This window comes from Erythranthe guttata, chromosome 14 (assembly GCF_056151865.1).
Source record: "Erythranthe guttata isolate IM_541 chromosome 14, IM_541, whole genome shotgun sequence".
NCBI classification, from domain to species: Eukaryota; Viridiplantae; Streptophyta; class Magnoliopsida; order Lamiales; family Phrymaceae; genus Erythranthe; species Erythranthe guttata.
Window position 1 is genome coordinate 22,812,379 of NC_142546.1, and position 26,055 is coordinate 22,838,433.

Consider the following 26,055-nt stretch of genomic DNA (forward strand, 5'->3'; position numbering starts at 1 on the left):
TTTATAGACCCTACAATCGTCACTTCACTAATTTATTATGAGAAACGTGGTTACAGAGAGATCACAGAATTACATATATATTTCTTTTTTTGATGAGTTTGCAGGCATAATGAAAAATCTTATATATAAACATCAACTTATTTCATAGAAAGGATTAAAACCGTAAACGATTGATGAATACCGACATTGTCAAAATCCAACACATCAATCCAAAAAAGCACAAAAACAAAAGATCAACAGATCCAACAAGTTTTTCCCAAAAAAACTACAACATAAATTTGATGAAAAATAGGAACCACCATTAATCCCTTGCTTGACACGAACGAACCATTATATCTAGCAGGCTTCAGCAAATCTGCAAATCCAAGGCGAGATTCAAAAAGATTAGTAGAAACCTTCACACGGACAACATTATGAGAAATACTACAATAATAATAGAGAGAGCAAGAAAAAACTGGAAAGAAAGGCTTACCCCAACTCAGATAGCTTCAAGTGAGCCTCAGCATAGTCTGCAAAGAAGGCATCCTCATCCTATATAACACAATAACTATTCGTTAGTAAAGATACAAACATATTATATAATAGACAAATGTGGACAAATAAAAACGAAGATTTACTGACCGCAGCGTATTTCTCAACAATCGGGCGGAATGAAGGGTCAGCAAGAAGAGCCTTGTCTGATGGCAACTGCAAGAGACCTTCTTTCTCTCCACTCAGAAGCTCCCTGTTCACAATCAAAAAACGAAACAAATTATGACACAACAGAAGCAGATATTTTCACACAAGAATAAATAATTGCAACATTGTAATATTAGAGTCATAATGGTGGTCTTACTTGAAGTAAGAGTTGTCAAAGATGAGAGGGTTTTCGGTCCATGGTCCCTCAAATCCTGAACGTTCCTTGTGGCATCTTCCCTGTATCAAATACAAATAAAATCTTTTGAGTACATACAACTTCTTGTACTATCTCGGAAACCAGAAGATAATAGCAAACACAAACCAGAGTGTGGCCACCAGAGAGAGCAACAATATCCTGGTCGGTCAGACCCATTTGTTTGACAAAAACATCCCTCAGATGGTCGGATCCTGTAATAACAGTTGCAGATAAATATTTGCAAGAAAGCATAAGGGAAACTCGAACTATGATATAGTTGATCCTCGACAAAAACTATCAATGAGTGAATGTTCACGTGTCTTACCCTTGGTAGCATCAGGCAGACGACCTTCAACAGGTGGCTCAGCCTTGTCCTGAAATTTTAGATCATGAACCATTTCTCAGCAAATTACATTTCCGAAATTATTGAACATTCTTGTCATATGGAAATATACAAGGAATAACATTACAAGAAAATGTAACAAAAGTAAAGCAAAGACAGCTTTCACTAACCGGCCTTCCTGGGTGGAATGGGACTTCAGGTCCTCCAGTAACTTCAACAGCAACAACTCCAGCCAACTGAGTACAATAAAAAAGACAAACGTTACACATTTACTAACAACAGTTGTACAATGCTGAAGTATAAAAATGCACATAAAGACAACAATACCTGATAGAAATCAGCATAAGAAATGGTCGGGAATTGCTCCCTGATGGGCGCCAAGAGCCTCAAAGCGATGTCGAGACCGCTGTTTGCACCATGTGCCAGCTCAGCATCGAACCTCATGGTTCCGAAGGGACCTCCAGTTCTGCTGCACTGATCAAATGTACCAGCAGAGTGCCATCTGCAATCACAAAACATCATATTTTAAGGATTAAAAATCAAGATTGGAGCACAATCAACTCACTTGGAATATGATTCAATACAATTAAAGAAGAATTATATGCCTTAGTTGCACCAGTCTATAACCCAAAAAAGATAAATAGCACTGAAATCATCAATATCAATCTAACCACATGTTTGAAGACCAGGCTCGATGGCTCATCGCAAGGACAAATAAAACTCCTAGATAACTTTAACGTAATTACCAAAAGGAAGACTTAACTAAACTTGGCAAAATAACCGGAACAACTTAATTGATACAAGTACTTTGAATATTTTAATCGTAACACAGGCTAATAAACAGATCCAAGTTAACCTCATAGCCTTATATATTACTCATCAGCAGTAGTTTCACCTCTGTTCAGGTCAAGTGTAACATTCATGTATAGGAAACGGATATAACACTTAGACTTATACAAAAATCACATCAATTCGATCGTTGAATTTTTCTCTCGTTCACAGTTTTTTAATATTTTATTTTTACGATTTATTATCTAAATTGCAAGTGTCTGTGTATTTAAAATAAATTGAAGCCATGGACTGATCCGCGCAATAATATATCAATATTTTCCCAGATCTAATGGCGGAATAGAAAAAGAAAAATCAACGGATGTGAAAATGATGATTAGTTTACAACATTTTATCCAATCAATGGTTAAACAGTATCAAAAAAAAATTGAGGAAAACTTACGCAAGGCGGAGCATGATAGGAGCACAGTTCTTCTCGGCGATCAATCCTCTGAGCTTCTTCTTAGCTTTCTCGACGGCCTTGAGGTACTCCTCACTCACAGTTGGGTAGTTCTTCACCATTTTTCACAGCTTTCTGGAAAAAATCAGATTCAAATCAAAATCAAAATCAAAATCAAAACACGTACATAGATAAGTAATCAGTTCAGCAACAGAAATCACAGGGATGAAATAATCGACGGATGAACACGAAAAGTCAACCACGTCAAACACAAGCCAAACCACACCGATCGAGAAAAGGACAGTTGCAGAAACACGGCGTCGTAAATCAACTAACCTTAGAAACAGATAGATCGAGAAGGAGAGCGATGAAAAAAAATGCAGAAAACCCTAGGGATTGGATTGGAAGTGTGGAGAGCACAAACAGTGGGGCTGTGGATATTGTGTAAAAGGTATCGAGAGTGATTACATATAATGAGAGCGAGGAGAGAGAACTTTCCAGAATAATGATTTTCGGCCGTCCGATTGGGATGACCGTGAGGCGGGCGTGTGGAAGATGGACGGCTGCGATTGGTCTGTGTAAATGGTAGGTGTTTTGATGGGTAGGTGAGGAATTGAGAAACGGAGTGATGTTTGCAGTGGAAGCGGGAAGGCATGAATACTTACTTTTCGGTCTAACTAGTTCTTCACCCGTGCGTTGCACGGAGGTCAGTTTTAAAATGAGAAAAATAATAATATGTAAACGACTATCTCTTTATAACAACACCAATTCAAGTAAAACAAAATGGAAGGAAATAAAAAATTCATAAACTTTATCTCTTAATTCAGAGTTTTAACATATGAAATTAAATTAAATATTACAACGAAGACAACGTGAAGCGCGCAAACACGATATGAAGATTAAGTGAAATCACTTAAAACATATGGTATAACTCTATTTTGAGGTGAATGCAACCTACTACACAGTGTCAATCTTTTGCAAAATAACTAACTTAACAACAAACACGGTAGCAGAGAAGTAACACAATAAATATTCAAATAACCTGTAAGTTTATTACTAACCGCGTTTAATTAGTGATGCACATTACTCAAACAACAATACAACTTATAAATATTGCAAAAGAGATAAGATGTATATGCCTTTATTGATACCAATGCTGATATCAATACCGATACCAATATGGATACCAATATTGATATTAATATCGATACTAATACTTATACTAATTAATATCCATACTAATACTGATACTAATTAATATCGATACACATACTAATACCAATACTGATACTAACTAATACTGATACTAATACTGATATCAATACTAATACTAATACTAATACTAATACTAATATTAATACTAATACTAATATTAATACTAATACTAATATTAATACTAATACTAATACTAATACTAATACTAATACTAATACTAATACTAATACTAATACTAATACTAATACTAATACTAATACTAATACTAATATTAAAGCTAATACTAATACTAATACTAATACTAATAGTCTAATATTAATTCTAATACTAATACTAATACTAATACTAATACTAATACTAATACTAATGCTAATACTAATACTAATTCTAATACTAATACTAATACTAATACTAATACTTATACTAATACTAATACTAATACTTATACTAATAACTAATACTAATACTAATACTAATACTTACTGATATTGATACAAATACTGATAGTGATAGTGATAGTGATGCTGATACTGATACTGATACTGATATTGATACTGATACTGATGTTAATACTGATAATGATGTTGATAGTCATATTGATACTCATAGTAATATTAATATTAATACTAATACTATTACTAATAATGATACTCATATTAATACATATACTAATATTGTTACTCATACTGATACTCATGCTGATAAAAATAGTAATATTAATACTAATATGAGTATCAATATTAGTATCAATTTCAGTATCAATATCAGTATTAGTATCAATATTAGTATTCATATCAGTATAATTAGTATAATATTATTACTAATACTAATAATAATACTAATACTAATACTTACTGATATTGATACTGATACCGATAGTGATAGTGATACTGACACTGATACTGATATTGATATTGATACTGATGTTAATACTGATAATGATGTTGATAGTCATATGCATACTTATAGTAATATTAATATTAATATTAATACTAATACTATTACTAATACTGATACTCATACAAATACTGATACTAATATTTTTACTCATACTGATACTGATGCTATAAAAATAGTAATACTAATACTAATATTATACTAATAATATTGATACTAATATTAATATTGATACTAATACTGATATTGATACTGAAATTGATACTAATATTGATACTCATACTTATATTGATACTGAAACTGATACCGATACTGATACATACACTGATACTAATACTGATACTGATACCGATACTAATACTGATACTGATACTGATACTGATACCGATACTGATACTTATACTGATATTGGTACTGATATCGATACTAATACTGATATGGATACTTATACTGATATTAATACTAATACTATTACTAATAGTAATATTAATACTAATATCATTACTAATACTAATATAAATGCTAAAACTAATTTTATTGCTAATGATCGAATGCTAATGATACATATACATATATACAGAAACTGATATCGATACCGATATTGATACTGATACTGATACTGATACTGATATTGATACCGATACTAATAATGATACTGATATTGGTACTGATACATATTGTGGTACTGATACATATTGTGGTACTTATACATGTATCGATAATAATATTGATACGGATACTTATACTTATGTTAATACTAATATTTATACTAATACTAATATTAATACCAATACTAATACTAATACTAATACTAATACCAATACTAATACTATTACTAATACTAATATTAATACTAATTCTATTATTAATAATGTTACTAATACTAATATGTTAATATTGTTAATGTTATTGCTAATACTAATTTTGATGCTAATGATAATCTAAATATGCTAATTATGATTGTAATTCTAATATTATCCAAATCCTTATCGTATTCCTAATTCTATTCATAACACTAATCATAGTTCGAATCATAATCATAATCATAATCCTATTCCTAACACTAATCATAAGCCTAATAATTTTAATACTAATGATGCTAATGTTAATTCTAATTCTAATCTTAATTATAATTCTAATTCCAATAATCCTAATGTTAATCATATTCCTAATACTAATATATATCACTAATTATCGTACTAAGCATAATCATAATCTTAATTATAATTCTAATACTAATATTAATCATAATCTAATATTATAATAATCCTAATCACAGTATGAATCCCATTTCTAGTATTACTACTACTAATTCAAAGAATCTTAATTATAATTTTAATTCCAAAACTAATATTAATCACAAATTCTAATTTACAGATCTGTTTTTGCAATGATCTATTATTTAGTATAAATAAATAATTATATTCAATCTCGAACATTTATATCAAATTTCTTATGTGTGGTAGCTGCATGAACCATAAAAAAACACATATTAAATATATTAGAAATTAATATTTATTATATTATCAAACTGACATTAAAATTATTTAAAATATTATAAGGGTATAAGCAAACGTTAAGACGTAAAAGAACAATAATCATTGTTAATAAGATAAATTATGAAAATCCTCTTGAACTTAGGCTAAATTACAGAAAACACCCCAACTTATCGGTGATTACCGAAATTCTCCTGATGGTTGTTTATGTCTTACACGACCCCCTTATGGTTGATTTTTTTACGGAATCTTTTTAATTCCATATAATGTCCCAAAAAATATGGAGTCTACCCTTGCAGACGTGACATTTCTTTTATCGTACATTTTAAACTCAAAAGTTACCCTCATGGGTGGTTATGGTAATAATAAAAATTTGTGAAAGTGTTATTTAAGAAGAATAAAGATTTCGTGTAAAGTTCACCTAAGGGTAATTTTTGTCTTTAAAAAGTACCATAAAGAAATGTCGTGTGTGCAGGGTATAATAAGGATTAAAAATTCCTTGAAAAATCATACCATAAGGGGGTCAATGTAAGACGGAAACAAACATTAGGGGAATTATTAATATAAACTATTTACGGCAAGAGCACTTCGAGTGGCATTATTAAATGAGCTATCAAAACATTTAACCACCATTTTTATACTCCAAAATAGTAATTTTTAATTCTAATAGAGTTATGAAATGAGGTATTTTGATATTTCATCTTTCAGAATGTAAAAATACATTATGCAATCATGGAGTATAAAATATCAAACATGAGTTATGAATTTAACCATCTTAGTGTCCATTTAGAAAATAACATATGGCAATTAGATATATTTAATTAACAACTATTTAATACCTATGGTTGGAGCAAATACATTTAGATAAATATCAAAATAAAATATTAAATAGCACATAAATACTTGCAAACTCATTTTGATACTTTTGGGTTAGTGTTGCTCTAGATATTTAACTATATTTATTAGAGTTATAATGAAATACTTATTAGTGGAATACAATATATAGTATATACGACCATTATACATTTTAAACAAAACAATTGATATTCTTAATGTTAGCCATTAAATAAAGTGGATAAATGAATTTAATACCAAAGAGAATTATTATATTTTGAAATATATAAAATCAATTCGTTTTTTTTATCAATTGATTAAACATAACTCAGGTTATTCAATTTATTAGTATAATCATGATAAAATTTGTATTGTAATTAGTACATAATTTAAAAGGTTAAATCAATCGTAAAATTGATTGTCACTGGATTCAGTGAAGAAAAAATAATTATTTAAACTATAACATGAAATTCATGTAGTATAATTTTCAATTTGGTAAATAATTGGGAGTACATTACTCGACACATGGCATAACAAATAGTGTCAATTTTCGCAAGATAGTAAATTCAAACACGTATCTTTCTTTTTTACAGATAATATTAATAGATAATATTAAATTATTAAAAAAATGCATATTCTCTAGTCATGTTCATGTAAAATGTATAATATCTAATAATTTATTCTGAAATATTATTTTTAATATAAATCCAAGTTTATGAATTAAAATTATAATAATTCGTAACACCACCAATCATGCAATTATAATAAGAGGAGATTTTAAATCGAATTTAACTAAATTCAAATTAAATTAATTATAAAATTAAATTCAAAAATAATTTATTTAGGGTTTCCAAGAAAGTTGATATATTAAGAGCATTTTATAAATGGTAGGATATAAATATATTAATAAAATAATTAAATATATTTAATTACCTTTAATTTTGGAAAACGATGACATGTTTTTCTATGATTTATTTCGATCAATCAATTCGCCACTTGGGATGAAATTGAGGACATGTCATCAATTAAAATTGCCAAATGTCAATCAATTAGCTATGGAATTCAACTTTTATATATTATATAGATATATATTATTATATTTTGAAATATATAAAATCAATTCATTTTTTTATGATTTGATTAAGCTTCACTTAGGTTATTCAATATATTAGTATAATCATGATAAAATTTGTATTTTAATTAGTATATAATTTAAAAGGTTAAATCAATCGTAAAATTTATTGCCACTGGATTCAGTGAAGAAAAAATAGTTATTTAAATAATAAAATGAAACTCATGTAGTATGATTTTCAATATGGTACATATTTGGGAGTACATTACTCTACACATGGCATAACAAATAGTGTCAATTTTTGCAAGATAGTAAATTCAAACATGTATCTTTCTTTTTTACAGATAATATTAATATATAATATTAAATTAGTAAAAAAAATACATATTCTCTTGTCATGCTCATGTAAAATGTATAATATCAAATAATTTATTCTGCAATATTTTTTTTAATATAAATCCAATTTTATGAATTAAAATTAAAAAAATTCGTAACGCCACCAATCATGCAATTATAATAAGGGAAGATTTTAAATCGAATTTGACTAAATTCAAATTAAATTAATTATAAAATGAAATAAAAAAAATAAATTTATTTAGGGTTTCTAAGAAAGTTGATATATTTAGAGCATTTTATAAATGGTAGGATATAAATATATTAATAAAATAATTAAATATATTTAATTACCTCTAATTTTGGAAAATGATGACATGTTTTTTGATGATTTATTTCCACCAATCAATTCGCCACTTGGGATGAAATTGATTACATGTCATCAATTGTAATTGCCAAATGTCAATCAATTAGCTATGCAATTCAACTTTTATATATTATATAGATTATGATTAATGTGAAATGACCAAAACGACCTTTTGCCTTTTTAATATAAAATTCGAAAGCTTTTATTCTCTGTGGCCGATTTCATGGCTACTACAGTAGTTCTGTTGACTACAGTAGTTCTGTTGACTGTTGAGTAATGGATGTAATTTCCTACTATCTAATTATATATGGCTTAATCCCACTTTGCACCCTCAAATATACCATTTGACACTTTGCATCCTCGAAATAAACTAATAGTATTTTACACTCTAGAAACACAATATATCAGGCATAATGCACCCCAAATGAATTTTTAAAGCTAATAAATACAATTTAATATTTTTAGTCGTATTCTTTTAGGATGTAAATGTGAAATCATTTTTTTTATTCATCAATCATTTTGAAACTATAAAGTGCAAAAAATAAAAGTACATTTCATCAACATATTTAAAAAAAAATTATCACAAAATAATATTTTACTAAAAAAAGATCTTTCAACTATTTCATTATCATGTTACCTGAAAATTATATTTTCTTCCAAATATGTTTACATAATATTTCCATCATTTACAATAAAAAATCTATCAATCGAATAATTTAGTGTTAAAAAAAATATTTTATTTTATTTTATAAGAAAATTTAGTTTTTTTATTAATTCGGTGTGATTTTTATTTTCAGTGCGCTCGAAATTAGGTTTGAGGTTGAAAAAAGTAAATTTAATTTGTTATTTTGAACCTCGAAAAAAACCCAGTATATATATGTGGCTTAATCCCATTTTGCACCCTCGAAATAGAGCTTTTTATCACTTTGCACCCTAGAAAACCAATAACTGCGTTTTACACCTACAAAACACAATAAATCATTCACAATCCATGAATTGAATAATAATAAAGAGAATTTCATTTTTTATTGGATTTTTCTTTTTCAGGGTTCAAAATAACGAATTATATTGTTACTTTTCTAAACTTCCAACCTAATTTCGAGCGCACAAAGTGCGAAAAACATAAAAATCACACTAAATTATTGGCAAAACTATATTTTCTTATATAATAAAATAAAATATTTTTTATCACTAAATTATCGATTGATGGGTCTTTTATTGTAAATGGTGGAAATATTATGTAGATATATTTGGAAGAAAATATGATTTTCAGGTAACATGATAATGAAATAGCTGAAGGTTTTTTTTAGTAAAATATTTTTTTGTGATAAGTAATATTTTTTTTAAATATGTTGATGAAATGTATTATTATTTTTGCACTTTATAATTTTAAAATGATTGATGGATAAAAATTCACGTTTGACATCCTAAAAGAATACCACTAAAAATATTAAATTGTATTTATTAGCTTTAAAAATTCATTATGGGTGAATTATGCATGATATATTGCGTTTCTATGATGTAAAGTGCTATTAATTTATTTCGAGGGTGCAAAATGTCTAAATGATAAATTTTAAGAGTGAGTATAATTATATTAATATTCATTATTGGGTGACAAAAGATGCAACAGAAGTATAACCGGCCACATGCGATTAGCCCTCTGGTAAAGGGTATTATCGGTAAACTCGTTTAAATATTGGGCAAGCCAAGTGTGAACACGATTAGCATTTTTAAGATTCCATTCCAAACTGGCCAATCAACGGATCACGAACCAATCAAAAAAGGCAGCTAAAGAGACCCACTTCTCCGCCATGAATTTGGTACACAATTTGGTGTGTACGACGTTCTTCAATGGGAAAACAAACAATATTCCCTTATGTGATAAAATTTATCCACGTTTGCTGGTATTAAATTGGAATAAAATTTCTTATTTTACATCCATTTGAATATTTCTAATTTTAATAAAATAATATCTCTAATTCGAATCCCAATAAATGGGTAAGTTATAACTTATATGCAACATGTTAAAATGATGCAAATTAGACATGTAACCGGGATCCGAATCAAAACTTTTATTTCGGAAAAATTCCGGGTATTCGAATCGGAAACTGTTTTACACTTTTGAAAAAAATAAAAATATTTTGAAAATGACACTTGCCGATCCGTCTAATTTCGACTCTACTCTTATTGGTTGGTAAATATTTAAAGAACATTGGAAGTTTGATTAGATCTTTATGGCGACATTTATAAAGTGTGGATATTGTTTCGATTACATATTGCAAATGATGGGCAAATTACGGTTACCTCCTGAGGTAAAGTTAAATTACGAAAAAGAAAAGTTTTATTGTTTGGTTCATTACAACAACCTCTTCAGCTATGTATTGTCGTACGAAAAAACTTCTTCAGTAGGTAAATTTGGGGTGTTTATTCGATAAAATGGTATCGAAATTTCGATACGCTAACATTTCATACGATTTACCGAACCGAAATATGCACGTATTGAATTTTTGTTCAATTCGGTTCGGTAGTTTTACCGACTGGGTGAACACCCCCAAGTAAAATTGGCACTAAAAAAAAAAAAACATGAACATATAAGACAAAACATAGTTGGTGGTAATGTAATTACCCAAACATGAAGATTTTTCGTAAATTGACATTACCTATGGGTTGCCTGTAATTAGCCCTATAATGATTGATCATAAACTTGGATTTGTGATTACTTGGGCTTCTCAAATAGTTGGGCTAGGATTTTGTTTACAAGTTAAGTAGTGTCCAGTCGGGCCAAGTTATTTAAATTGGGCTTTTGAACTTGTTAAAGTTTTAAAATCAGGCCCAAGATAAATACGCCAGCTTGGCCCGGTCCCACATGACACATCAACAACCATATTTCTATTAAAAAAAACAAACTTTGAAATTTTAATAAGACAACGCCGACTGCAAACCGACAAAGGCAAAGGACTCCATAAATTTTAACAAATATATATATATTTTTTCTTAAATAAACTTATATATCTCCTAAAAAATTGATTGAAATCGCATTAAATTCGACTTGTTTACACTTCTACGGCGATGCTTAGCACTAGCTTTTATTTTATTTATCTATTCATTTTTTTACATATATTGAAAGAATCGCAACCATCTGTATAGGTCGCTCGATCAATGAAACGTTAGCAAGTCGATTCGAAATCTAGCAATTTAATCAATATAAACAAATTAAGGTTTGAAGGCTATCATAATTCACCAATCAAATAAAAAAAAATAAAAAAAGAAACTTCGATTATTTTATAAGATTAAGTTTGGGTGTGAATTTATTAATTGGTCAAACACGTATTAAATTATAGTAATTTAACTATTATATACAAAATTTCCTATTAATTATTAATTTTGAAAAAGTTACTAAAACCTAGTTTCCATGTTAAAATCAAAATCGAAATTAGGGTTTGAGTAAAACTTTTGATTAATAATATTTGCAGCCGTATTATTATTATTTATGACGTATGCTGCACAAAACCCGAAAACCAAACCCAAACAATAATATAAGAACAGAAAACCGACCCAGATGGGTAAAAAATTGCATAAAAACACAACCCATCACCCAAAGCCAACCCTTTCTCACCTTTTTCTTTCTCTCACTGTAATTCTCTCTCGCTGAATCTTCAGTCTTTGTGGCTCTCTTTCTCTCGCTCTATAATTGTATCTATTTTCTGTATCGCTATTTTATCGTATCCAATTTTTTCTCGATCCAATCATCATCTGTAAGTCCCGCCGTATCTCCAATCTCATTCGTGTTTCGGATCCCTAATTCGATTGAAACCTAGAATAATTAATCCTTTATGATTGAATTTGAATCAGTTTTGTTGATTCGATTGGCTGTGTTGAGTTTAATTTTGTGTCTTTAGTCTGGTGTTTCTTTTGGATTTTAATTCTGACTAATTCTGTATGTGTGGAACTCAATTCTGCTGTTTTTCTTTAATCGAATTCTGTTTAACGGCTGGAATTGCTCAAGATTTACTGGTCGGTGAGGGGATTTTTTAATTAGGAAAGTTTTGTAGCCTATTGTAGCTAAAGGTTTTTTCAGGGTTTGACTTTAGGTTAGCCAGGTAAAAGTGAGTTTTATCCCAAATTTTAGTTAGTCCTGCATAGATTATAGTTTTTGTTTTTTACAATTGGTCGAATTCTTTCCATTTATTTTTTCAAAATTATAAATTTAGCTGCATTGATATATTGTTTAGGCTAGTCTGCTTGAGCTGGATTGTATACTGTTGTATTATTGTATGCAGATATGCGTTGAATCTACTTCCAGTTTTAAATTTGGGGTGAATGTGAAAATACCTATGGTTTAGTCGGATTTAGTATCTGTTTCTAATTTATGATTTTCTTAAGGCAATCATGAGTGACGGAGGAGAGAAGACTTGCCCCCTATGCGCTGAGGAGATGGATTTGACTGATCAGCAGCTGAAGCCTTGCAAGTGTGGCTACGAGGTACTAAATCCTTTTTTATATGAGTATGTTGCTTTATGATCCCTCAAAGCTTCACAGCTCTTTGTTACACGTATAACAGAATGAATGCCCATTATGCTATTTTTTCTTACTTCTTTACTGTTAGTTGGAATTTGTATCATATGTTGTTGATTTTTAGTCCAGTTACATGGCCTAAATTGTTAGATTCCCCTTTGTATCATTAGAGAGACGTAAACAAAGGCTGAAGGAGAGAGAGTGAGTGGAAAAAAGGTGGTCTTGAGTTGTTACATGCTTAGGTAAGGGAAAAAAGTGTTTTTTTTTGGCATGGTGTGCAGCTTAATCATTGTATCAATGGTTATCACATGTCATCATGGGGCATGGGTTAATTAATTTGCTGATCAGTATTATTCAGTACTGTTAGCCGCATACTTGTTGATACTAGACTGAGAAGGGAAGGTCCTAAAACATATATTTTGATTGTTAGGAATGTACGTTGCAGGCATGTGAGTCATCCTATTGATATGGTTACTAGATTAAAGCTTTCTACACATTTTGACTATCTATTATGCAGTATCTTTTTTCCGTTTCTATGTTTATATTCCATACTTTTGCACTTCAAGACCAACCTCATCTTAAGGCTCTTGGCTTTATCTCGTTAATTGAGGGTGGCATCCATACAGCACATTTCAGATTGTTTGTGCCTGATCTGCGTCTGTTACATCTGCATCTGTTTCAGATAATTAACTTTTGTGCAGATTTGTGTTTGGTGCTGGCATCATATTATGGATATGGCTGAGAAAGATGAGACAGAAGGGCGTTGTCCAGCATGTCGTACTCCCTATAATAAGGAAAAGATTGTTGGAACAGCTTCGAGTTGTGAAAGGTAATTACAGTGCAGTTTTAAGTGTATGGCTGCTGGGAAATTTGCATTTGTGGGATGTAAATTTATAGTGTTCACTGCTTTGTTATGATCCATATCATCATTGTGACAGGCTTGTTTCTGAGATGAATGTGGAGAAAAAGATTAAGTCACAGAAGGGGAAGAGCAAAATCTCAGAAGGAAGGAAGCAACTTGCTAGTGTACGAGTTATCCAGAGGAATCTCGTTTATGTTGTGGGCTTGCCGCTTAGTTTGGCAGATGAAGATGTAACTGACTCCCGTGCCTTTTTCTCCGATCGTTCTCCCATTTTCTCCTTCTTTTATCTTATTAATGTTGTTTCTGGTTGCAGATTCTTCAGTACAAAGAATATTTTGGTCAGTACGGAAAGGTGCTGAAGGTTTCTATCTCCCGGACAGCAGCTGGTACTATACAACAGTTTGCAAATAGCACATGCAGTGTGTAAGTTCCAAGTTTCTTAAGTTTAACTGTCATATTGATTTCTGCTTAAAGATTACATTTTCTGAAGCATTGATTACCCACATTTTCATTCTTGAGTGAAGTGGCTCATTATGATTCCGGGTTGATGTATCTTATTCCAATAATTTAGCAATTATTTTGGGTCTCCTTATTTCTGTCTATTTTACTTGTGCATTACCCATTGGTTCTGTTGCCTAGATATATCACATATTCAAAGGAGGAAGAAGCTGTTCGATGTATCCAGTCAGTACATGGATTTGTTTTGGATGCTAGACCCCTGAGGTAAGTGTCATCCTGCATTTGCATACTGTGTGAACTCTTTTTATCACAGCAGATAGTTTCTGAAAACCTTATTGCAGGGCATGCTTCGGCACTACTAAATACTGCCATGCGTGGCTGAGAAGCGCGGTATGAATATTATTACCTTTTCGGAATAAATTAATGGATAAAGAATATATTGTGTTACGCATGCTTAGAATATGCACAACATATTGATCGACGTGAATTACCTGAAAAGATTTACCTTTTTGTCCAGCCTTGCACCAACGTCGATTGTCTATATTTGCACGAGATTGGTTCACATGAGGACAGTTTTACTAAGGACGAAATAGTATCTGCTTACACAAGGTATATCTGCATCAAGATGCATTAAGTTATATTTTTCCTTTTCCATCAATTTATTGATGTACCAATAATGTTCAGTTATATTGTCCTTCTCCTTCATATACTGATTTGCTCGTTTAGTTATTTTTCTGATTGTGCATGTATACATGCATATCTATTCTTTGCTGCTTTAAATTTTGTTAACCCTCAAGAATTGGAGTGCCAGTCTTCCTGATGTCACGAACTACCCAACTTATTCAAGAGGGTGAGCATGGGGAGGTTTGGCTCTGTTTTATGGCTAATACCGTATATGTACCGACTATATCAGTTTCAAGAAAATTGAAAACCAACAATGTTGGTTTCTTCGAGGATGGTTCTTTCGGCGTTTGGTATTAGTCGATTTTTGTGCGGTTCATGCAATCATGTTGCTGACCCGGCATGTTTTCATGTTTGGTATTCAACATAACTGGAAAATAAAACTCGGAAAGAAGTCCTAAAATCTGAACAATACAATAATAAATCAGCGCTGTTGGAAATCATTCACTTCCCCTTGAAGATGTTCATCCTAGAATACAAAAACACAACAGACAAAAGGAAAAATATGGGGAGGGAAAAAATAGATTTACTCTACTGCCTTTTGTTTCCTCCCAGAATCATGAGGGAGACTATCATCCTCTTTCAGCAAGATGCTCCGATCTAGTTGGTTATGGAAAAGGAGGCTGGATCGATTGGGGTTGGGATTTGTCCTAGTTTTGCAGTGTCACGTAATTCAACTATTTGTGAGTCACTACTTAGATTTAGACAGTGGACACATAGAATTATGAGGAAGAATCGATGAGAATTTTGGGGAACAGAGGAACTAAGGAAGAGAAACTCGGTGTGGTCGCCAGTGGGAACTCGAAAGAAAAACGAACATAAAATGGGAAATCTGGGGGAAATTATTAACAGTACAAGATATGTTTATGTGGTTCTAATGTACAACATATATGTATTCGCTTCTAAAGGTTTGGTCAATGACCTGTTGTGCCAAACATACACCGAATATTGGATTTTCAGAAACAAAAAACCATCGAAATGATTTTAAAATTGGGAGGGCTCACAATGGCATAGATTTCCATTTTTGGTTCACTAATCATTTTTCTGGTATTTTTTGCTCACCCTCATACCTAGGTTGACATGAGACTCTGTGATGATTCTGTTATAAAATCTTTAATATTTATTTTCTTGATTTTACCATCGTCTAGGAATTTTTAAGGTTTTTAGCATTTGTTTCTTAAGTATCTGATTGACTTGCATAATGATGGGAATGGAGTAGGGTTCAGCAAATTACTGGTCCCTCAAATGGTACACAACGGCGTTCAGGAAATGTGTTACCTCCACCAGTCGACGAGTATATCAATAACACACCTGCTTCATCTGGGAAGCTTATAAGTAAACCTGCTGTAAATACAAATGTAAGAGTTTCTTGTTTCTTGCCTTCGGCCCCAAATCACTGTCTTTTCCAACTAATGGTTCTCATATGCTCATTTGAATTCATATTTCTGCTTCTATATTGTGGCATTTCTCACGAGTATGCTGAGGCCAACTTAAGTCATTTTTTGGGTATTAATTTCACGAGGAATTTTTTTCCCCATCCAGTTGATGGAGTGAAGAATTGTGACAGTGTGTTCGTTGTGTCACTATATATTTGTAATAAGATTTTTGTTTCTGTCAGCAGAACTCAACAATCAGTGCTAGAGTTTCTCCACCAAACAGCAGCTCTGGTAGATCTGCTGCTCTCCCCCCTGGAGCGTCATGGTATGTTCATATCTTGCTGTTTATTCGTAATTTTACTTGCGGCTGTTTCCGACCGTTCTATTTTCTTTATCAGGGGAACTCGTGCTTCAAATAACCAGTCTTCGCTTACAAGTGTAGAATGTTCTAATGGACCCCTTAAACAGAAAACAGATATGTGTAATGAGACAGTGGCATGCTCAACTGCAAGCGCAAGCCAAAGTCAGATTTCCTCATTTGCCAGTAATACCAGAAAAGAATTGGCCCCTAATGAAGAAAACATTAGTTCTCAAGATAAAAGTTTAGCAGAAGCTTCGGGACCATCCGAAGAGAAATCAAAGACAGAAAGTAGAGTTATTGTTTCCGAGAGCTCCTCCGCATCTGTACATCCTGCCAACTTGCTCGTAAATACAGAGTCCCATGGCCTATCAACAACCAAGCTGCTATCAAGAACCAATCTGTTACCTAATAGTAATAATACTACTGTTGACTCTTCATTAACTTCTGGTCGACTTATTTCAGACACACAATCTACTGATGCCAAAGATAGAAACATGGAGAATGTATGCTCTGATTTTTTATCAATGAGCATTCATGAAAACCATGTTTTAGAAAACGGCCATGTCCAGTACACTAGAGAACCGGCTACTTCTCAAATGTCTGGAAGAGGAGCTGCAAATACAAGTGAGCAGCTCGATTTCAAAGATGTCAAGTCTGATCTTGGACTGGGAATGCCAAGTGAAGCAACAAAAGTCGATTTGCGTGAAATAGAAGACGAATTATTGTCTTTTGATAACCAAAGACTAAAGGATCCTGAGGTTCCTATCAACAGAGTACTAGATTTTCCTCTGTCTCATCTGTCAAATCATTCTAGTACCTATTCTCAGTATAGTAATGCTAATGGTTTGACAAGTTTTGATGTGGATAATCAGGCCATGGATAGACACAGAAATTTGGCAGGTTCTACTTCATATTTTCCTCATGCATATCATGAGAATATACTCAGGAATCCTGAGGTTAATGATATTGAATATTCTAGTTTGTTTCCTGGTAAGGATAAAAGGTCAGTGCTGGGGAGATATGAAGGTGAAGTAGCTAGGGGGGCTTCTGATATGGGAGAGAGCAGTATAATATCTAATATGTTATCGATTGGCTTTGATAGATGGGATGAGTCATTAACTTCACCTCAGAACTTGGCTAAGTTGTTAGGTGAAACTGATAAACGGCAAGAATCTTTTGGGATACCAATTTCACGGAAAATCCATAATAGCAATCAGTCAAGGTTTTCGTTTGCTAGAGAGGAGCCCATTAGCCAAACATCTGATTTTGGACAATTTTTTGATCGCTTTGAAGAAGGCTTTAAGCAGCCTTCTTTTGGTCATGATTTCTCTAACAGTAACTTGCGTCATGAAACGTTAGCCAGTCGCAATGGTTTTCCTGTTTTCAATGGCATGGAATCAGAGATGTTTGCTGGCAATCATTCTTTTGCATCTTCTAACAGAAGTTCTGGTAAGCTAATACTGATTCTCTTCTCTTTACCAATAATTTTCTTTGAAGTATATCATTTTATTTGAATCATGTGATTGTGTGCATGCACTTAGCATATGTATCATTCTAGTGGGAAATTGATGATCATTCCAAGAAAAAGTGATCATGTTTTCCCTGTAGGACGTTACCAGTGAGAAAAGTTTGGTCGGTTTTTGAGTTCCAAAAAGATTTCTTAAACTTTCGAAATTACAGTTGTCCAATAATACTAATGTACCATTTTTCTAGTTGGTTAGGGAAGGAGGATCATTTTTATTTTCCTTGTCTGCTGTGATGTTAAGCAAACACTGGTTGATGTATAGGCAAACTTGCACTTCTATTGATTTTTCTAGAGCTTATTTTTTGGTATAATTCCATTATTCTTTCTAGTCGTTTTTGGACAATAGTTCCGAGTACATCAGTCAAGTCTTTTATTCATCTCTTCTGCGTAATCTAGTTATGTCATTTATTTATTTAATTTCTCGTCTTTTTTGCTATGCCTTCAAACAGGTTCAAGATCTCAAATATCAGCCCCTCCAGGATTTTCTGTGCCTAGTAGGGCACCTCCACCAGGCTTTATTTCTCATGAAAGGACAGATCAAATACTGGACTCAGTCCCTGGTTAGTTTCATAAGCTTTACCTCTAAACCCTTTTAAGGTTCTTATTTATGTTACAAAAATAACGGTTGATTAATGATCAGTTCTATCTCTCTACTTTGCAGGGAACCAAATGTTTGATTCTTCACCTTTTTCAAGAAATCTTTACCACACACTATCAGGTGGTAATAACACCATTAGTGACGGTGATATCGAGTTTATGGATCCTGCAATTTTGGCAGTAGGCAAAGGCACAGTTCCAGCTGGCATCAACTACTCCGGCGTAGACTTGAGGTCAAATTTTTCTTCACAGCAGAATTCATACGAAGGGGCGAGATTCCAATCGTTTTTGCAAAGATCGCTTCCTCCACATCAGAGTCAAAGATACGCTGATATGGGGGATAGTTTTTCTCCCCATGGTGATGCTTATGGAGTTCCTTCTAGAGCTGTGGAGCAAACACTAGCCAATAATCTCTCTCCATATTCTCAGTTCAACCATCCTCAGTCTAGAAATGGTATAACTTCTAACGGCCAATGGGATAGCTGGAATGAGGTACAAGGTGGGAATAACTTGGGTATGGCAGAACTACTCAGGAATGAGAGATTGGGGTACAATAATAATAATAGCATTAATAATAATAATAATAATAATAAATTCTACAATGGTTATGAAGATTCCAAAATGCGAATGCCTAGTTCCGGCAATATATACAATGGGGCTTACGGGATTTAATTGGACTTCTTATTTGGGGTTGTTTGATTTCTTGTGTGTCGGACTTTGACGAACCTGCGTTAGGGTTTCGAAGATTGGCACATAGATGAATGACCGAATAAGTGGCTGTTGTATTGAATTATTCACTTGTGAGAGTGGGCCTATGAAGTCTGTAAAATGTTCCCGTTTAAAGGAGACAAGAGTGAGTCGGAGATTAGTCTGACGAGGGCTGCTTTCAGGTTGGTGAAGGATCGAACCTTCTCAAATGGGGAGTCTGGAAACCAACAGGTAAATCACTCTTGCATAACTTGTAGTGTATGTATATATATATATATATATATATATATATATATATATATATATATATATATATATATATATATGATTTCTTATGATGTAATAATGTTAGTTGTGGCAACCACTTTTTGCAGGTGAAAGGAGCTTGAGAATGAGGCTTGATTCGATTGTTACACAAGAAAATATTATACTTTTCGTTTAAATGGGAGGCTTTAAAAGAGCCGCCGACTACTTTAATTTTCCGTCCACTGATTCCTGGTCGGTGTTTTATTATTTTCTTTTCTTTTCTTTTTTCGATTTTTCGGGTTTGGTGGGGTACAAAATTGTGAAAATAACTACATTTGAAATAAAAGAAGTGGGTTCAATTAATTTGCGTACATACATTTTTTGTACTGTTTGAATGAATGAGTGGATGAACGGTCAAGATCAGTGAAGTAAAAATGGATGGTCAATATCATTTAAGATGAACTTTTAATCCGGGCTAAATCTAACATTGGGCTACACTTGAGAGAAATTTGGAAATGGGCCATGTTATAAATAATTCATTAATGGGCCTATATCATTTTAGTGGGTTCTGCCAACTATAAATATCTTTTGAATTATGGTATTAAAACTAAAAATTGAATAAAATATATCTTACAATTTCAAAGGTTATTTAAATAAATTAGAAAATTATAATTATTCTCTCTATGAGAACGCGCTGAACCGGGTTGAAAATTTAACCCGAATCGGAAAGAAACGATTTAATTAATTCAATAATTTGAATCACGTGCCATTTGCTGAACAAGCACTAGTAAATTACTATATCTGTCCACGTAAGATGGAAAACAACGTGACTGTGTGAAAGTACGATTGTACTATGAACTATTATGAACCGTACGAAATCTTAAAACATATACAATACTAGTTACTGCTACGTCTGGAATAATAATATTATAATAATATAAAGATTCCTACAAAATTACCCAAGTTTAGCAAAAACTAAGCACAACCGGAGACCGGCAATAGCCCGTAGCCACTCTGGGACACAAAGTGACTGATCTGACAGTACAATGATACCGAATCTGCCATTCAACAGTCACCTCAGATTCGATGTCTTTTCCATATTTAATTATTATTTTCACTTCAATAATAGCTTCGCCATTTCCTTTTCTTTTAAATAATTATTAGTCTTTTAAATAGTGAAAATTATTAAGACAAAACTCCACTGAATTGAAATAATCTAGTAATAATATAAATGATAATAATATATCCAAATTATAATTTATAAGTTAAAATAGAGTGAAAAAAGAAAAGGACAATATTGTAAATAAATAAAATGTATGGTTTGATTTGATTGGCTATAGTAATTGTATTAGTATGATTAGTGCATTATGACTAATAACAATCTAACAGCAAAAAATTAGAATAAATTCAACGTGAAAAACTAGACCTACACACTTTCTGCCTCATTTTCATATCGTTCTTCACAAGCACTATCCAAGAAATGAACGACGACATAACAAAAAAAAAAATCCCGAAAAACCCCGATTATATTCGCATTTATAGACATAATTAAAGCCAAAAGATGACTTGATTGATCAAGGGCGAGGCAAAAAAGACGTAATCTGCGAGTAAAACCGAGACGTGTTTGTGGATGAATTATTAGTAGTGGGACCCGTCGAGAAGCAGACGTTTTGGACCGTCGGATGATAAGAATGCGATGAATTGGAGAATCCTGATGATGCTGCAACATACGATGTTGCTATTGGGCTAGCCCAGTTAGCTACTTGTTGTCGTGGAGAAACCGCTACACATCTTCCCTGCCAAATTGTTTGTCCCTATATTAATAATTTCCGAAATCAATCAATATGTCGAAGCGACGGGCTTGTAGGCATTGTAACTGGATTTTTCATTTTTATCGGGCGAAAAGGAAAGAAATAATAAAATCGAAAAGTCGATGGGGTTACCTCATAATAATTAGGAGCAAATTTAGGATCTACACCAGCCAACATAATAGGGTGTTCTGATTTTATTTGCACTAGATTGTTACCTACTCCTGCAGCAGCAGAGTTTTCGATTTGTACCTGCAAACAGAGAGACGACGATAAATCTTTCTACAGAAAATACTAAATAGGCCATTTGATTTTACTTGTCATATATATATTTAGTCAAAAAAAAATTTCGGTGGCAAATTTCGAATTCACCTTGAACGTTCTTGTATTTTGAACTTCGTAAGGATGGAACTGATGGGACTTGAAATTTCCACCTTCGTTTGGCGAAGAGCTCGACATCCCCAAATTCAAATCAAGATCGTCTCCCGCACCTACTTTCACACCATCAAGAATACACACAACTTCATCAAATAAATCGAAATAAATAACATACAACAAAAAGTAAACAAAACTCGCAAAAAAAAAAAATAAAAATCGCGTTATACCTTGATTATGTGATTCTGAAATCATCTCCCCATTATCATACATGCTCGTGTCGAAGTTGGTGACGGCATCCGTACCGTTGCACGTAATTGCTGCCTTGTCGTAAGCCCTAAATTAATCACCACACAAAAATTCAAATCACACCCCTATTGATGTTTTCTTTCTCCTTCGATATTTCAGGGTTATAATTTATAATAATGTATATATATAAATTCAATATTTCATCATAATCATTTTAGGACCTTGCAGCCTCTACTTCAGTGTCGAATAGCCCAAGATATATATACCTGCAGTTCACATCGCAACCCTCACCAATAAAAAATACGATCCCCGATTCATTGTAATTTAATTTTCTTCGCTAAAATCACTCTTTTCAAAATCTTAAAACATTTGTTGAATTATATAACTCACAAGTACTTTCCCATCAATCCTAATAACTAGTTTCATGTCTAGGGTTTTGCATCAAGAAAATCAAGAAATCAAGAAATAAAAACACAGTCCACACACAGTGGAGGGTGTTTCGACTTACTTCTTGCCAAGAAGCTGGCCCATTCGAGCCTCCCAACGGCCACACTTGTGGAGTGTGACACCTCTGTACTTCGAGCTGCCTCTCGAGAACCCGTTGCTCTGCCTACGCAGTATGTGCACGAATTCCTCCTTCGACATATTTTTACACTGCAATTCCCAACAAACACAAAATTCTTGTATTTCACAAAATATCGAAATTTTTTTTAGAATTGATGTGTAATTACAATATAACGGATTCATTTTACTTTTTCTCTAACCTGTTTCATATCATCGTCGTAGTCGTTGAGGTTGAAATTGATATCGGCATCGACACCCCGGAATTTTACTGCAGCTCTATCGTAAGCTCTGATGCCGTAAACAAATTTAACGAACCGTGTCAATAATTATATCAAACAAATTCAAATATGATCCATATTAAATAAAAAAATTACCTAGCCGCAGCAAGAGCAGTGTCGAATCCACCTAAAATCGGAAACGAGTACGAACACAATCAATAAAAACTCGAAAAATTAACCGAATTAAAATGCTAAATACAGAAAATAATTACTATTCTCACCCAAATAAACTTGTTTCCCACAGTCCCTGCAAAAAAAAAATTAATAAATAAATAAATAAAATTGGAGTGGAAAATAGATTAATTGATAAATAAATAATAATTGAAATTAAAAACAGACCAAATATGAGATTCCCATCTGCCGGTTCTTCTGTAGAAAGTAACCCCTCTGTACTGTGAGCTTCTTGACCTCGGCCCCCTCCGGCTCTTCTTCGCTTGAGCTTGTGGTACCTGCTGCTGCTGCTGTTGTACCTCCACCGCCGATGCGTCGGCGATCTGCCTCCCACTGCCGAGTCGACTCACCGGAAAGAGCTCCCGAGTCACCAAACCCGACTCGGCCGAAGTCAACCCACGATCGACCGGAGCGGCGAGTATGTCGAAGTCGAATGTGAAGGTGGTGGTGGCGGCGCGTGCGGAGCACGTGTCGCCGTTGCTGGAACTGGTTTCTCCTCCGTCGCTGTTCACCACCGACGAAAGAGACGTCGTCGCCGCCGGAGACTGTCCGTCAGAATGATCGGCGGCGTCGAGCTTCGCCTTCCCATTGCTGCAGTCTGCGCTCAGATTGAGATCAAACATCGTTTTGTAATTGATTAATAATTTATTTACTACAAAATAATTATGTGTGTGTCTCTCTCTCTCTCTCTCTCCGGCCTCTCTCTTTCTCTTTCCGGCGGAGTACGTTGTCGGAATTATGTGCAGAGATGAAGTACAGATGAGTTCCCACTTGACATTTTATTATTAATAATAATAATTATTTACAGAGAAATATAGTAAATGGGTTTGAAAAGGGTGAAAAGGAAGAAAGGATCAAGAAAATTATAAGCACACTCAACAAGATATATATACATACATACATACATGCACAACTCCGAGGCTTCAATCTTTTATGTATTTTTTTATTCGCACACCACTCGTTTAATTATATATATATTTAATTTAATACATAGATATTAAATATGTAGAGAGAGAAAGTCATGAGAGAGAAGAGTCTAATTGCATAGCTTTTAATGGAGATTGGACGTGTGATGGTACATATTTTTAGCCCTGTTTATAATAATTAATTTTAAAATAATTTTATTTAATATTATTTGTCACTTTAAATGTTCAATAATGTATTAAATGTATTTTTCCTATTTTAGATTTATTAATTTAATTCTAATTATTAAATCTTTCTTATTACATTATTAAATGATCAAGTATATTTTAGTCTTTTTAATGTCTTTTTACAATTAATTAGTTAGAAAATATTAAATTTGAATTTAAAAATTGAATATATTCTAGTACAATTAGACACCATTTATCTCTAGAAATTGGAGATTGGTCCAAGAAGCTACAAAAAGTAGGATATTCCCCCAGTAACGTTAATTAAAGCCGTCCTTGTATTATTATTATTATTATTATTATTATTATTATTATTATTATTATTATTATTATTATTATTATTATTATTATTATTATTATTATTATTATTATTATTATTATTATTATTATTATTATTATTATTATTATTATTATTATTATTATTATTATTATTATTTATTTATTTTATTTTATTTTATTTTATTTTATATAGAAACCAACGAAAAATAACAATGTTTTTCTATTACCAATTTTATTTTATTTTCTAATTTTGGTGAAGTAACTATGTTTATTTATTGGACAACTACGGTAGAATGACTCATGAGTTGTTGTAAGGGTCGATTTGGTGAGTTGTGGAGATTCGAACATATATTTAAAAAGTAAATACGTGTTTAATTGTACATGATATTCATAGCTACTTCAACTTATATATTATACCAACAAATATAGTGATAAATAAATATAAATTGCTTTTTATTTCTTAAAAGTATAAATTAGAGTAATCTTTTATTGGTCCAACTTTGGAACATGTTTTTCGTTACAACTTCTACAAATCTACTTTTTTTTATTTTCATAAAACTTGTGGAAAGTAATCAAAATTATTTTACCATATTACACACGTAATTCAATATAATCTATTCAATTTAAGAAATATATATCGTAGAATAAAACTTTATAGGGGCTAAAACATGTGAGTGGGACATATAGCTTAGGCGAATTGGTCCCACCAAACCTAGTTTCTACGTACTATAATCATTGTATTGTATAATTAAAGTCTCGTTTGATTGGAGAGATTAATTATAATTAACTATATAATTTGACTTTGTTTAGTGTTTGATATCGTCAATAACTTATCGGGTCGATTCACAAGGCTTATCTTATCTTCTAGATATATTTTTATTGGATCGTCGAAAGTCCAATAATATAATTGAATTTTGTTAAATTATTTAATCTTATGGCCTCGTTTGCTTAATGCTACTAAGCTCTATTAACTAAATAGTAGGGGTTAGTAAGATGTTTGATTTCCTTAAAAAAAATGTTTAATTGATGAGATTCGTATTTATTTTAGCCCGCTACTACACTTAAATCCCGCAATTAAATGTTATTATTTGGTGCGATTAATTTAGTACAGAGAGAGTTATTATAGGAGGAAAATACAATTGTATCCTTAAAATAATATCTTAATTTTGTTTATTAAAAGACTTTCTAGACAAT

At 32.1% G+C, this 26,055-nt stretch overlaps 3 protein-coding genes across 7 annotated transcripts; 1 reads left to right on the top strand and 2 right to left on the bottom strand.

Annotated features, from left to right (window-relative positions):
• Positions 1 to 154: 154 nt before the first annotated feature.
• On the bottom strand, positions 155 to 3,120 carry LOC105959157 (L-ascorbate peroxidase 1, cytosolic). Its single transcript, XM_012983200.2, has 10 exons — positions 2,782 to 3,120; positions 2,449 to 2,580; positions 1,545 to 1,719; positions 1,388 to 1,453; positions 1,200 to 1,248; positions 1,001 to 1,086; positions 836 to 915; positions 622 to 724; positions 473 to 531; positions 155 to 355 (listed from the first exon to the last, which is right to left on the bottom strand). Exons 2-10 carry the CDS (start codon positions 2,565 to 2,567, stop codon positions 337 to 339), a joined length of 756 nt encoding a protein of 251 aa, XP_012838654.1. The 5' UTR covers positions 2,568 to 2,580; positions 2,782 to 3,120; the 3' UTR covers positions 155 to 336.
• A 9,100-nt stretch (positions 3,121 to 12,220) lies between these two features.
• Positions 12,221 to 20,352, top strand: LOC105959158 (uncharacterized). Of its 2 annotated transcripts, none has more exons than XM_012983202.2 (14): positions 12,221 to 12,414; positions 13,043 to 13,141; positions 13,876 to 14,003; positions 14,113 to 14,266; positions 14,350 to 14,459; positions 14,676 to 14,759; positions 14,837 to 14,885; positions 15,013 to 15,104; positions 16,396 to 16,534; positions 16,795 to 16,877; positions 16,951 to 18,362; positions 18,888 to 18,998; positions 19,100 to 19,974; positions 20,118 to 20,352. In XM_012983202.2, exons 2-13 carry the CDS (start codon positions 13,049 to 13,051, stop codon positions 19,705 to 19,707), a joined length of 3,063 nt encoding a protein of 1,020 aa, XP_012838656.2. In that variant the 5' UTR covers positions 12,221 to 12,414; positions 13,043 to 13,048; the 3' UTR covers positions 19,708 to 19,974; positions 20,118 to 20,352. The 2 variants fall into 2 exon arrangements, with proteins under 2 accessions (XP_012838656.2, XP_012838657.2); XM_012983203.2 differs by having other exon boundaries at positions 16,798 to 16,877.
• Positions 20,353 to 21,372: 1,020 nt separating this feature from the next.
• TOE2 (target of early activation tagged (EAT) 2) lies at positions 21,373 to 24,402 on the bottom strand. 4 transcript variants are annotated; one of them, XM_088812864.1, is made up of 10 exons: positions 23,603 to 24,402; positions 23,485 to 23,510; positions 23,360 to 23,390; positions 23,186 to 23,273; positions 22,930 to 23,075; positions 22,643 to 22,687; positions 22,403 to 22,509; positions 22,170 to 22,288; positions 21,933 to 22,049; positions 21,373 to 21,785 (listed from the first exon to the last, which is right to left on the bottom strand). In XM_088812864.1, the coding sequence occupies exons 1-10, from the start codon at positions 24,055 to 24,057 to the stop codon at positions 21,564 to 21,566; spliced, it is 1,356 nt and encodes a 451-aa protein (XP_088668990.1). In that variant the 5' UTR covers positions 24,058 to 24,402; the 3' UTR covers positions 21,373 to 21,563. The 4 variants fall into 4 exon arrangements, with proteins under 4 accessions (XP_088668990.1, XP_088668989.1, XP_088668992.1 ...); XM_088812863.1 differs by having other exon boundaries at positions 21,373 to 21,803; XM_088812866.1 differs by lacking the exon at positions 22,643 to 22,687.
• Between the last annotated feature and the right edge of the window lie 1,653 nt (positions 24,403 to 26,055).

Excerpts from the sequence above, each read along its gene's own strand:
- LOC105959158 (XM_012983202.2), top strand. The coding sequence starts at position 13,049 with ATGAGTGACGGAGGAGAGAAGACTTGCCCCCTATGCGCTGAGGAGATG. Across the intron at positions 14,004-14,112 it reads ACAGCTTCGAGTTGTGAAAG|GCTTGTTTCTGAGATGAATG; the intron begins GTAATTACAGTG and ends TCATTGTGACAG. Across the intron at positions 16,535-16,794 it reads AACCTGCTGTAAATACAAAT|CAGAACTCAACAATCAGTGC; the intron begins GTAAGAGTTTCT and ends TGTTTCTGTCAG.
- TOE2 (XM_088812863.1), bottom strand. The coding sequence starts at position 24,057 with ATGTTTGATCTCAATCTGAGCGCAGACTGCAGCAATGGGAAGGCGAAG. Across the intron at positions 23,391-23,484 it reads TGGGAAACAAGTTTATTTGG|GTGGATTCGACACTGCTCTT; the intron begins GTGAGAATAGTA and ends TTCCGATTTTAG. Across the intron at positions 23,076-23,185 it reads ACGACGATGATATGAAACAG|TGTAAAAATATGTCGAAGGA; the intron begins GTTAGAGAAAAA and ends TGGGAATTGCAG.
- LOC105959157 (XM_012983200.2), bottom strand. The coding sequence starts at position 2,567 with ATGGTGAAGAACTACCCAACTGTGAGTGAGGAGTACCTCAAGGCCGTC. Across the intron at positions 1,249-1,387 it reads CATTCCACCCAGGAAGGCCG|GACAAGGCTGAGCCACCTGT; the intron begins GTTAGTGAAAGC and ends CTAAAATTTCAG. Across the intron at positions 916-1,000 it reads TCTCTGGTGGCCACACTCTG|GGAAGATGCCACAAGGAACG; the intron begins GTTTGTGTTTGC and ends TATTTGATACAG.